We start from the raw sequence: 13,561 nt of genomic DNA on the forward strand, positions 1-13,561 counted from the left end.
GAGCAAGCGGATATCCTTCGGTATACGGACTTGATACTCGTTGTCGAAGACCGAGTCATCGTCCTCAAACAACACGACCGAGTCATAGCCGTCCTCAAACCACACGACCCATGATTCCAGCCTCGTATATAGTTCTTCGAAGCGGTTGGTAATCGTCCCTTTCCACGCTACCCAAGACCAGGTGGGATACACATTACCCCGTAGTGTATCATCTGCCTGCCCGGTTTCCCAGAGCATTGTTATGAAGAATAGCATCTTGTGGCGAGGAAGACCAATGTGAAAGCTGGATTTTGACCACGAAGCAAGGGTTTGCAGTATTCCTTCGAAGGCGCTGAGGGCGTCTGACTGGTAGGTTAATGTGCGTTTGGAATAATCTTGCAAGCAGATGCTGTAGAGGGCCAAGAACGTGGGAATGTCCCTCGGAAAAAAGTACACTTGTGACAGCTCGCGGAGCATGGCACTGCCACCACATGTCTCGCTGATACTCCTCCGGAGGGCTTCATCAAGACGACCGTAGGGAACATCTTCAAGAGCTATGTCCTCGCGCCAAAGCGCCTGACAGCATTGAAAGGAAACGAGGCCGTGGTTGAAGGTAAGGGTCCGCCAGGCGAGCACTTTCTCCTGGTAGGCCCAACCCCGACCCTCTAGCGGAGCCAGGCCTGCTCCCTCTTCTGCTTTACTGCTAGGCACAGTGACGAATCTCATGCTATCCGAGAGTCGACTTACTCGACGCCATGGATGTTGATGGTCTGGGGAAAGGAGACCCGCATCGGCATCGAAACCACTTCTTGCCATGATGACAGCATGAGCAGATCCGAAAATGGCGTTCATGCGAGAGATGGAAGAATGTTTGTTCTCTGCATCATCCTGAACGATGCATAATCGATCACACCATAGGTATCGCTCGTTAAGAGCAATAAGCAGTTTGATAGCATCCCTGATAGTCTTGGGCAGCATGCTACTGGAGTAACTGATGCTTCCTGGTTGGCGTAGATGGTCGAAATTCTGCTTGAGGGTTTGAAAGGTTGCCTCGCGGCCCCAGACGTAACTGAGAGCGAAGTAGTGTGATCGTGAGGGTCTTATTTTTGTCAGACAGCCACGTTGCACATCCAATACCAGTAGAGTGTAGTCTTCGTACTCTGTCGGAAGCGTGTGGCCACATTTGTAACCATGTTCGTTTCTGCATTTTGACAGCCAAGTCTTGATCATAGCAACTCGATATTCCGGGGGTATTACTTGGCCACTCCAGGTCAATGACTTGTTTCCCAAACCTGAAAGGTCTTCGTCAAGGGGTATCAGGTCGAACTTTGGAGATACACCGGCTTCTTCAGTCGAAAACTCGAATTTCCGAACATAGGGCGTAGGTGGTGGGGATTTGTTGCTTGTGTCGACACGAGTATGATCGCAGTAGTTAAGAAGCTCAACGTATGAGAGGGGTTTCTTGAGTTTAATGTTCATCATGCCGGTGCCGTCCTTTGCACTGGAGTGGCTAGAGGGGTACCCAGAGTTTGGAGAAGCCATAACGGGCGAGGAGAGCTTCTTAAGTCGGATTATCGCCTTGCCACGGATGCTGGAGTGACCAGAGGTGAGCCCAAACATGTCCGACAAAAGTCGGCAGAGGTTGCAGCGAAGGTGGTATTTGATGATTGAGTTGACAGAGCCAACTTCAACCCAAGCGTCGTCGTTGCATGCATCGTGATACATTGCGCCCTTCAACCACATTTCCATCATGAGTGGATAAAGCTCCATACATCTTTCGCAAAGATATCTCTCTTCGCCTTTCGTCAAGCGCACGAAGTGCTTGTTCGACAGTGATGGTAGGCGTCGAGGATCTCGCATCTTGTTGTATACTGTGTCAGAGAGCAGCTCGAGAGTGAGAAGCGCGTCGTCAAAGACGCTGGAAGAGTACGACCTCGACCTCTGTTCATTCCAGCTGCTGAGCGGCGATGGGAAGCACTGGTAGAGAAAGGGGCGAGAGATTTCTCACGTGGATGAAGCTCAGGACCCAGCCCAAGGCGATGAGATGGGTTAAGATTCAACGAAGCCGTGGCGCAGCGGCAACACATTTCGTAACCACACCAGATGTGTTCGTTTCTGACCTTCAATTAGCATAACTTGAACAAGTCAACAACCAGAGGACACAGGCAGACTATTGCGGACTAATGTTCAGTCGGGCGATGCCATCGCCTCCACTTCCTCCGCCTCTTGATACCAGCCGATATCCTGCAGGTTGACTTTGTCATGGTTGGGTTGCGAACCCTGCCATCAGCAGAGAGGGGTGTGGCGCAGCGGCCCAGTCAGCCCAACCTTCCTTCGACTGGAACAGTACCGCATTCGGAGATGATGTGCGTAAGAGACAATCCATCTTCTTATGTGGTGTTGATGGGTAATGAAAGAGTAGAGGTCATGCTGAATTTCAGTGCAATGTGAGAAAGTGTTGTTTGGTTGGAAGAATGGGCACGACTCGGAAGTGGAGGAAGTCGTGAATTGATTTCAGAATCCAGCAACATGCGCACGGTCCCCCTTACAGGTACGTCACTCAGTTAGCTCGCAACTACCTCAGGATCATGAAATGCATTCTGAAATCGACGGGAAAGAGCGATAGGGGTTTGGGAGTGAAGGGGGGTCGTGGATCAATGTATTCGAGAACCTTCATTGATCATGTCTGAGGAGTTTCACTGTCATCACAGGATCCTTTCGATGCGTCTTTGTGGCCTTTTCAATTGTGATGTCGGCCATATTCATGAACCGCGCTAACAGACTACCTGTAGACTTGTTATTTATAGCGGATAAAAACCCCGATACCCAAACGCCGACGCTACATGCTGCACCCCAAAAGAAAGAAAGAGACAACAAAACCAGAAACAAACCCACATCACCAACGACATCAACCTCAACCCCATGGACATGCTCCAGATGGATGTCGCTCAATCCTCCGACACAATCAGGAAGAATACCCCAAAGGCGTAACGCCCTGCCTAAACGGCCTCTGCGCACTCTCAATCCTTTCCAAATCCGGCTTCCACACCCCCTTCGTCCGTTCACTATGCAACTTCAGTCCCGTCCCCTCCGCTAACCGATGAAAGACCTCATGCTCCTCCGGCTGGACACTCTTAAAGAACAGGGGCTCCCACACAATCCCCCTCTCCTTCTCCTCGGCCCTCATCCTCCTCTGCGCCTGCTCGACCCTCGTCTTCTCATTCAACACCATCCGCATATCCCCCTCCGCCATGCCCCTGAACACACCCTCCCACGCCCTCCTGCTCTCCCACGGATCCTGCTCAGCTAGGGGATCAATCACCATCGGCACCGGCTGGTTCTCGGGCGCGTCGATATCATAGACCTCGACCGTCTCGCCCATGCGCGGATCGCGCACCTTCCACCCTCCTTCGCTCCAGCACCCTTTCACTTCGTACAGCGTCTGCTGCGAGGGATCATCCCGGTGAAAGATCCGCGCCTCAAACGAGTTGCGCTTCCCTCGGATCATGCCCTCCCCCGTAAACCGAATCTCGGCCTGATACCCACTGCTGCCAATGATGGAGTACGTGCCCAGCACCTCCGGGTACATGCACCCGCTTAAGATCCCGCGCACCTTGGCGTCCAGCAGCGGCATCAGGTAATCCTCGTCGAACCGATCAATATGCAGCACGGCGTTGCCGACCTGCCGGATATTGACAGTCCCATTAAAACTCATCTCGACGCGCGCGTACCCCGTCGTCCGGATGCCGTGCTCGGCGTCGGCGACGTGCATGGCCGTGATGGGCGGGTGGTGGCTGACTTGCTCTGAGACTAGAGTGGTGGTGCATTTCTTCTCAGCGTCGGTCCATGACGCCAAAAAGAGCTCCCCCAAAAAGGCGTTGAGCGGTTTCCTGATGCTGCTGTTCTTGGAGCCGGTGGAGCCGATGTAGAGCTGGCTGCGCAGGGCGACGAGGAACCACCGCAGGACGAGGAGCATGCGCTTTTCGGGGTCGGACTCGAGCGAGGGCGCGGCGAAGACGGAGGGCCGTTGCGCCCAGCAGTGGCCTACTTCGACGACGGAGGAGGGGGCGAGGAGGTGTGGGGGGCCGGTGATGTTGGAGAGGTCGCCTTGGACTGTTGCTAGGAACTGGAGTGAAAAGGTGTGTTAGTGATGGTTCTTGGAGCAAGCAGTGCCAGCAGGTGAGTAGAAGGTGGGAAGAAGAGGAAGATGCGTACTTTGGCAAGGTCTCGTACTCGAGACGCGACTGATTTGTGATCCATGGCTGAAGATGGTTATTGAAGGTAGGTTGCTTGGGTGTTATGATTCTCAACACAATAGAATTGTAAGATACGATGGGGTTTATATCAGATCAAGTGATCGTCCCGTCGTTGACGTCTTTGTATCCTTCCACTTGGGCCTGCCAAGATGCGTCCTGCGCCTGTCAGTTGATCTTGGTCGCTCAGCCCCGATCTTATCGTGCTTGTTAATTGTTGATGATCGGTTGGTGGAGAACGGTACAATATGCCTGAATCGATATCCAAACAAGTTGAAAGCGTGGCTATGGTACTATGGGTTGATGTCGTCGTCGTTTTTAAGTGTTGTTGGTTTGCCAAGACGGCATGTGCAAGTGATGTGTAAGTCGATCTTGGCAGTTACTCCCGATCTTTGTGCATCGGCGTTGGAAAATCGAAGGGGTTGCAGATGGTAAAGAAACAACACACCAAAAACAACAGAACTAAGAAAAATAAGCGCCGTGTTTATTGCGAATACTCGTATTTCAAAGAGGAATCAAGTCGAGATGAGTTATTACGCAGAATTATATGTATGTATTTTGCTCCTTGGCGACTCGTGGGTAAGGGGGGTCGAGCGCATCGAGCTTGTTTCACATCTGTTGCGATATCTGTCGCAGCTCCTTCGCCTTATAACACACGATAAGGAATTCCGTCCCTTAAGAAACTCAAAAGATCAGGATCCCTAGCCCATCAGTTGAACATCTATGCGTTTCGTCTTTTGCACTGCCTCTATAGCTGCGGTGCGTAACGTTCATCCAAACTCTTCATCATTAGAAGTCCAGATGACTTGTACCAACAGTGACAACGACCTGACTTCGACATAGCTGTGCATATTACTTGAGCATGACACAACCGTCGGCGCATCGCTTGTTCTCTCGCTCTACCTAGGTATATGCGTTGTACTTTCTTCAGCCTCCCGGATCGTGGGAATTCCGGGCGCATCGTGCGGATCGATGTTGCTAAGATGCACTGCATGCGCCACTGACATGAGTGCCGCGTGCACTCTCGCTCGCGTGGCCTGTACAGAGAAGCACCTCGGGAATCTTGGCGAAGAACGAAGAACGTTTTTGTTTGAAGTGACTCTTCCCCGGTTGATCAAGGTTATTTTGATTACGCTACCGGTAGAGTCCCGGCGAGAACGGCCCCGATACCTACCTACTCAGCACGTTGGCTGCCGGCCCGGGCGTGATACTGGCCCGCCCACTCCCAGAGCGAGATCTCCGTCCGACGTCGACGTCATCACAACGGCCGGGGTTTGGACCCCTGAATGGACCCCTGAAGCTTGGACCAGTTTAGCGCCTCTGTTACCTACAGTGCCTCAGGGCACGGGCAGGACAGGAACAACTTGAAGCTCGAGAAACTCGAGGAATCGGAACGGAACACGGGAGTTGAACGCTGAAACAATTACTTCTTTATGCTGTGGGGGAGGTCGACAAAGGTAGGGAGCACCCATGGTACAAGAAACGGGCTCGGTTTTTGTTCGTACCTGACCTGGGTTATACCGTCGAGAATGAGGATCGATCCAAGGACAACTTTTGATCAAAGCCTCCGAGTCTACTGTCAACATAACCTCCTGGCCTATAAAAGATATGCGACATCGAACTTTGCGGGGACTCCATTCAGTTGGCCTTACCTGAAGCTGTTCAAAGGCAGAATTAAAAAAAAAAAAAAAAAAAAAAAAGGAAAAGAAAAGGGGGAAAAAAAAACAAGAAAAAAAACCCCCCAAAAAAGAAAGACGTTGTTGAACATCGGGAATTGAGCCCGACGTGGGGGTCGAACCCACAACCTTGAGATTAAGAGTCTCACGCTCTACCGATTGAGCTAGCCGGGCAGCTGCAAGCTGCCATTGGATGTTGGACTCCGGGCCCGAACTTACTCCTTAAGAAGCTATCCATTCCCACAGTTGTACAGTACTTGGATGTTGTCGGAGTGAAGCATCGATGCAGTGTGAAATAACACGATTGAACTCGTAGCCCATTGAGAACATTCGAACATGGTTAAAAGGTTTTTATTATCTTTTATTATCGTCATCATAATACAGATGTGTCCGACAATGTGCCATCTGCTTTCCCATGGTAGTAGTATCCCCAAAGCAACCATAACGCCATCTATCTTATCCATCATCTCCCAAGTTCAATTACTACACATTCGAAAAATCCTCTGCCCAGATCATTCTAATCCGATGATATTTCAAGCGGACTTCTTCCCTACATTAGCAGCCACATCATGATGACCCTTGTGATCCACATTGATATGCGACTGCTGCGAACCGAGTCTCAATTCCCATCTTGTAATCCTCTAGGTTAGTTTTTAAACATTTTCAGCTCACTGCTACCATAAAATTCTTGGAGGATGCCTGACATCAAGGTCATGCTGAAAGGGTGATCAGTCCCGGAGGTTGGAGCGCCGATTATATCACCATGTGTGATGTCAGTGGAAGGCGATGTCGCGCATGCGCTTTGCGCACCTCCGCAACCTAGCTATGCGCTTGTGGGATGATGGCCACATCCACGATGGGCATGTCCCTCCTGCAGACCCTTGAATCTCCAGCTTGACGCAGGTGGTCATGCGGGGGAATGCCTCCGTGACTCAAAAATGATAAAATGTCTTTCGTACGTGGCCTTTAGCTCGAGAGGTTCGGCCACTGGATCTTGTCGCAGACCTTCTCCCTCTCAGTCCACTCCTTGATCTTTTCAACATCCCAGCCACTGATCGATTGCTGGGCCCCTTCTTTCTTCGGCACGGGCTTCCCCAGGATGAAGGACTTGTGCATGGCACACTTCCCATCCTCGTACTTGTATTGCACGCAATCATCGGGAGGCAAGCTCTTGCACGCCGCTTCGCAGTCAGAGGCCGACCGGTGGGCGACCTTTTCCAGCTCGTTATAATCGCTCGCCTTCTTCATGCGATGGAGAGTGCCCTCGTCCCATTCCTTTGCGGCGAGGTCGACATAGAAACGGTCGTCGGACTTGTTGTCCCAGTCGAGCTGCTCGCGCTTAAGCTTGGGTTCGAGATATTCGTGGTAGATGTCCTTGATGAGAAGGGGTCGCGGGTTTCCGGATGCGAGCTGCTCTTTGCGGAAGCGGCGCTCGAATTCCCAGAACGTGTCGATCTCTTCGCTATTCATGTGATGCATCGTGACGATCGGGTGGCACCAATGCCAGGGACCAAACGGAAGCGTCGCGGGCTTCTCGCCGTTAATGGTTGGCCACTGTGAAACAACATCGGTTAGTACGAATGATTTGTTCCGAATTTCGTGCGCAGAGAAAACTCACCATTTGTTCGACGGAGACATCAGCGTTATCTTTGAGCGCCAGGGCAAAAACGTAGTCTCCACAGCATTCGCGCTTTGCGCGCAAGTCGTACCTTTGTCCCACTCCGGGGTTCTCATCGACGAGCGCCTTCATCGACGCCTTGCTGACGATATACCCCGACCCGCCATGGCCGAAGCGGAAGCCCTGGATCAAGGTGACACTGCCAAGGTAGTGCTTCTTGTTGGGGTTCAGCTTGCCTAGCCATTGTACCAGGTTGGGCCACAGGACATATGTGTCGGCGTCTACAAAGACGTACCAGTCATAGCCTGGGCGCATCTTGTACGTTTGCTCCGCCATGTGGACATTCTTATACTTGTCGAGGTTCCAGCCTTCGGTCGCGGGGTTGCCCTGCTTGTTGCAACCTTCAACGTCAACAGGGCACGCCTTCTGGCGACGGTAGAGGTCGAAGTCCGAGTTCCCCTCCATGGCCTCGGCTGACACGTTGGACAAGCTGTCGTACACCTGGTATCCGCCAATCTTCTGTTCCATGTCGCTAAAGATGAGGAAATCGGGTACACATTTGAGCACGGTCAAAAGTTGAGTAGGCACGCGGTTGAAGGATTCCGACGCGCCCGTCTTCATGATGACCAGAATATTGTCGGGAATTGGGTAACCGGCGCAGTCTGGGATCTCGGAGGGATGCGGCCTAGGGCCAGGACCGGTGTGTCCCGGCGGCGGGGGATGATGGTGACCACGGCCATCGGACTGGTAGAGAGGGTCGTCAATGGCAGCCCAGCCGCCGAGGCGCCTCGAGGTGGCCAGGAGAAGGAGCAGACTGATTGTCGCACATAGGGCGACGGTGATGGATTTGCGCGTGAACATCCTGGGCAGCGTTGGGATGCAGAAGAGGCTGTCTTGGCCAGGAAGGGGCGCCTTGATCATTTGAAGGGAAACAGTTCAGGTCGCAGTTGCAGAGAGAGAAATCAAGAGTGCAGACGTCATGCCACTCTCTAGTTCCCCATTGAGCAGATCCACCAGGTTCGACGATCGCCTGGAGAACCAAGAAGAGGTGGGTGGAGGAGGGCAGCAAGGGCAGCGAGTGGAATCGGGACCAAGTCAGTCTCTTGTGATGGTCGCGCAAATCGGGGATCTTTCTGCAGGGGTTGCAGGGCCCGGTTAAAATAAGGAATGGAGAACGTGGGAATGTGGCAGGGTAGACGCTAGACAGGGCTGAAAGGGGAATTAGTGAGCGACTAGAGGTCACAAATACGAGCCCGCCATACCGGGACGCGCGCCTGAGTGGTTGCAAAGGTTGGAGATATCAATGGCTCAAAGAAACCGGCCAAACGGACGGAAAGGCAAGGCCAATGTCATTCACGTGTTAGAGGTAGCAAACCGACAGGTGTCAATCAAGGTAGGTGAAGCAGGCTCGCAGAAGGAGGCGAGGGGGAGGGCGAGGGGCGGTGTCGACTTCAAAGGGCTCGAAATGTCTCTGATCGGAAGTTGAATGGAGCACACGGTAGAGTAAATAAAATAAGCTGTCTTTGTGTCTCATCGCGTTGGGTCATGGTGTGGGTGGCGGCCCTTCCCTGCATGGAGCCTGAACGGAAACACAGGGCAGCTCGCCCACCGTTGACAGGACGGGATGCCATGAGATGGGACGAGTCGTCCAATGTTAGAGCCGACTCGCCGGTACCTCTTGGTCTGTGGAAGATGATGCGCCGGCTTGGTATAACTTGGCTGTGATATACTCGGAGATATTTGGTTCTACTACCGTCTAGTCACTTTGTTGAGAAACTGAAGGGAATGACTGAAAACGGATTCACAGCATCATCGGCGGGCGTGGGAGTGAGTCGAGGTACAAATGCCGCGGCATTGCCAATCGAGGCATGGACGGCAGCGATGTGGCTGCCGTTTACTGCTGTGATGCGCAGCGATGATCCCCTCTAGATCCACTCAAATTCCAGGGCAGACTCTCAGGGGAAGCAAGGCAAGATGAAGATCCCGAAGTCGTCTTAAACAGAGTGTTGGAGGCGCCTTGTTTCAGAACAAATGTGAACTGTTGATCGTGTTGATGCTCATCAGCTTCAAAATACAAACTGCGTGATAAGCTGGAGATGATATTCAGGGAGATTCCATCCTCTTCGTCCCTTCTCTTTTTGAGATTGGTGCCTGGAGATGTTCCTAAAACGCCCTAACGCAGATGCAACCGGAGTGTAAGGCGAGACGCCAAATGCAGGGCATAAGCAAAAGCGAGTACTCACATGACCCGACCCCATTACCAAAGCTTCCTGACCCAAGTGGATACGCCAAGACCGACCCCATACTGTGAAAAATCTCTCATCCGACCTTCGCCCCCTTAATATTTTCTTTCCCCATAGAGAAATAATTAATCGCTTGCTCGAAGTTTCTTATTGAGAAACAATATTATTCGCGTTTTAAATACGCTTCTTAAATATTAATAATCGTATATCTAACTACGACTATAAACCGACCGCGGCCGACATTTCCTCGTTGCATACGAATAGCCCGTAAATTATCTTTAATATATCCATGAATTATTTTTGCAAAATAGTTAATAATAATATTCCTAACGCTAATATTTTAGCTATTATTATTAAGCTCGGCTTAATTAAGTAGAATAATATAATTTTTATTGAATTATTAACGATATTTGATTTGGAATAAATAGATAGTGTAGCGGCCGAATTCGATAAATTGGAGGAGTTGAAGAATATAACCCCTTCTAATATATCGATATTAACCGACCTCTTAATAAATATAGTTAATATATTCTTAACATATTTTAAATATATTTTTTATTAATTAATAATATAATAATATTAATTATATAAAGGTTGAAATTATAGGTTTAATATTTATTTTATCCGATAGTATTACTTAATACTCTAATTTTATTTAAATAATATACTATATTATAATTATTTTAGAATACTTTAAGTCTTCTATTCTTAGCGTAGCCTACGTTATAAATATTAAAGGTTTAACCGAAGTTTAAATTAAGGCACCGTAGGACGAAGTATATAAAGTAGAATAATTCGAGATAAATTAATAATATATATAGGCTTAATCCCTAATTAATTTATAATATCATAAATTTAATATTATATAAAGAGAAAAATACTTGCTAAGGATACTTCGTTTAGTTGCCTAAATAATGCTATATACCGTTGTACTATTTATAAATACTCTAGTATTAAATACTATAAATATTTAAACCCGCGAATTTAGTAAGCGTATTAATAAGGGTTTACCGCTATAATTAATAAAGAGGTTATAAACCTTTTATTTTAAATCCGCTTCCGATAAAATAAGGTCCCTTTAATTAAGCGAGTTATTAAGTACAGATTTACCCTTAATTTATCGCTAAATAATTTTTTATATTATTTTAATTTAATCGAAAATAATTATTTTCTATTAATACTATGTTAATAATTAATTGGGTATAGGCGATTAGGACGTATTAGGAAATATAGGGTTATAAAGAATTGAGGTCGTTATATAAGTTCGTTTGGTGTATAAGTAAAGGAAGTTTTTATTTAAAATATATTCCTAATAACTAGTATTACATTTAAAATTTATTTCAATTTAAATAATTACCGGCTATGATTACTATTAACTAAAGTATTAGAATTCGAAGCCGGGAGAGAGAATATAATTTTTTATTAACTTCCTTAATAATTTTAATTAATATTAGTTATACGTTAAATTAATTATTAAAGGGTATTTAAAGAATTCTATACCCGATTTATTATATATTAAAACGTATATTAAAATGAGTACTATATTAATAAGAAGGACGCACTATAATAAATAGATCTTTCTTTAATATATTTATAATGTATTAAAAATTTATTATCAATAAATTAGAGACCAATTACACTTAAAGTTATAATACTATTAAAATTCGAAATTATAATATCATTATCAAATTTTATATTCTAATTAATGCTAAAACTATCTTATATATTATTATAATTTCCTATAGTCAATATACCTACCTACCCCCCACTCCCAATAAAGCCCCTAAATAGATTATCGATAATTTAATACGGGTATTGGAGAGGGTAGGAAATTTTAATATAATATAGAGTAAGTAAATTTGGAGTATATCGTCGATAGATTAAGGATAAATTAAAAATTAATCTACAATTTAATAATTTTAACGTATAATTCCTATTTTATTCAATTCCTTAACGAATATAGTACTAATACTATTAACCAAATCTATACGAATCTTAATAATGTTAATAAGGTTCGATTAGTAATTAAAAAGTATCGCGCTCTTATTTAGCCTTTAGGAGTTTCGAACCTTAAAGTAATAATATAAGAATATTAATTAAAATACTAACATTTAAATACTCGTATAAATTCATATATCCGGGATTTATGAGGGATGAATTATTAATTTCTTTTTTAATAGTATATTTAAAAAGTGCTTAACGATAAGATTAATTTTATAATTATTTATTTTTTTAAAGAATAGGTAGAATTCTTCCGTAAAGGCTTTATTAAATCCTTCGAATTAAATATAAATTATAAATATTTTTTAATATAGAAAATAAGGAGGTTATTCAGGGTTTTTATATAGGATAATTAAAACGATATAAATTATTAAATTATTTCGAATTTATTTCTAATAAATTTCTAATTCCGATAATTATCCCTCTTGTCCGGATTCTTATTAATACCGATTCGCCGAAAATATACGCCCTTACTTTCAAAACGGTATTTAAAATCTTTAAAATCGATTATAAATATACAATTAAATAGCGGGAATTATTTAAAGAAGGTCTTTATAGTATTATTATAAATTAAAACCTTAAAATAATTATAAGTATATTATTTTGTTTTATAATGCTTCTATAATATATCTTTATTAATTCCCTAATTAATTAATATTAAATTTTTAGTGTATATTTTAAAAATAGATCCCTACTCTTATAAAGCTATATATTTTGTTTGCTATATAATACAATTTTATTATATTTACTTTAAATATAGTATTGAAAAGTATATAAAAATAATTTTTACCTTTGCTAATAAATAGAAAGGTTATTTATATATTTAACCCTCAATAAATATACGTGATTTTATTACTATTTAAAGCGTAAATTAAAAATTATCTATAATTATTTTTGGATCTATTTAAGATAGATTTTAGATAGAGCCCTAATTAATTATGCTATAAGTAATTCGTAGGAAGAAATTCGGAATTAAGTTTAAAATAAAAGTATTTTAACTATTCGCGTTAAGTATAACCGTACTTACTTTAATATGAATTAAGAAATATAGGATATACTTCAATTAAATACTAATATAATCGAAATATTATATTGATAATCCTACTATTAGAACGATTAGTTTATATCGTTATGTCCTTATATTTATACGTAAATTATTAATAAAAATTTATTACTAATATATCTAAAGTTTATTATTAATATATTAATAATCAATTTAATATAAGTAAATAGAAGAATGATAATATACTTATAATAGAAAAAGTAATCAAAAAAGTACTAATTTTCTTTAATTTATTAACCCCTCTTCATCTTTTAACTCCTCTTTCTATTTCTACTCGATAAAATAAAATAGGATTAATATTTAATAATTCTCCGATTATATTATTATTCTAAACTCTTAGCAACTATTAACCTTTCGAAGAGGTTATATTTTCTAGTATTACTACTTTCAAATTAATTTTAAATATATCCTAAATAAATTAATACAACGTCTTTAGAAATTTAACGTATATACTAGACGTCGATTACTTTAAACGCCTACCCCGCGGCTATAAATATCAGCCTAAAGGGTAAGAAAAGTATAAACCGAAGAAAGAAATAGAGAATTACTACGCGCTATCGAATTTAAAAATACATTTATAAAGCAAATAAAAACGGAAATTACAAATATTAAAGTATAAAAAGAAAATACCGAAACGTAAATAAAATTATTTTAATTAATGAAGGAAAGTAAATTTTAAAAGCAGGAAATACTTATCCTAATTATTAACGCAATTTATATACTCCCTA

General features: G+C 44.1%; 4 protein-coding genes and 1 non-coding gene across 5 annotated transcripts; 1 reads left to right on the forward strand and 4 right to left on the reverse strand.

Annotated features, from left to right (window-relative positions):
• Nucleotides 1-642: 642 nt before the first annotated feature.
• Nucleotides 643-1,458, reverse strand: B0H65DRAFT_423301 (heterokaryon incompatibility protein-domain-containing protein; the record flags this gene model as incomplete). The annotated part of the gene is made up of 1 exon (XM_062824446.1): nucleotides 643-1,458. A coding segment is annotated over one exon (816 nt), but the record flags the coding sequence as incomplete, so codon positions are not given.
• A 1,486-nt stretch (nucleotides 1,459-2,944) lies between these two features.
• Nucleotides 2,945-4,239, reverse strand: B0H65DRAFT_424913 (uncharacterized protein; the record flags this gene model as incomplete). The annotated part of the gene is made up of 2 exons (XM_062824539.1): nucleotides 2,945-4,105; nucleotides 4,195-4,239. 2 exons carry the CDS (start codon nucleotides 4,237-4,239, stop codon nucleotides 2,945-2,947), a joined length of 1,206 nt encoding a protein of 401 aa, XP_062683308.1.
• A 1,770-nt stretch (nucleotides 4,240-6,009) lies between these two features.
• B0H65DRAFT_t189 lies at nucleotides 6,010-6,082 on the reverse strand. Its single transcript has one exon. It is a non-coding gene; the product is annotated as a tRNA-Lys (tRNA).
• A 106-nt stretch (nucleotides 6,083-6,188) lies between these two features.
• Nucleotides 6,189-6,717, forward strand: B0H65DRAFT_169706 (uncharacterized protein). The gene is made up of 2 exons (XM_062821349.1): nucleotides 6,189-6,553; nucleotides 6,632-6,717. Exon 1 carries the CDS (start codon nucleotides 6,245-6,247, stop codon nucleotides 6,479-6,481), a length of 237 nt encoding a protein of 78 aa, XP_062683309.1. The 5' UTR covers nucleotides 6,189-6,244; the 3' UTR covers nucleotides 6,482-6,553; nucleotides 6,632-6,717.
• A 157-nt stretch (nucleotides 6,718-6,874) lies between these two features.
• B0H65DRAFT_422814 (uncharacterized protein) lies at nucleotides 6,875-8,387 on the reverse strand (the record flags this gene model as incomplete). The annotated part of the gene is made up of 2 exons (XM_062824420.1): nucleotides 6,875-7,462; nucleotides 7,527-8,387. 2 exons carry the CDS (start codon nucleotides 8,385-8,387, stop codon nucleotides 6,875-6,877), a joined length of 1,449 nt encoding a protein of 482 aa, XP_062683310.1.
• Between the last annotated feature and the right edge of the window lie 5,174 nt (nucleotides 8,388-13,561).

The sequence above is a fragment of the Neurospora tetraspora genome, assembly GCF_033439725.1.
Source record: "Neurospora tetraspora strain CBS 560.94 chromosome Unknown B0H65scaffold_3, whole genome shotgun sequence".
Taxonomy (NCBI): domain Eukaryota; kingdom Fungi; phylum Ascomycota; class Sordariomycetes; order Sordariales; family Sordariaceae; genus Neurospora; species Neurospora tetraspora.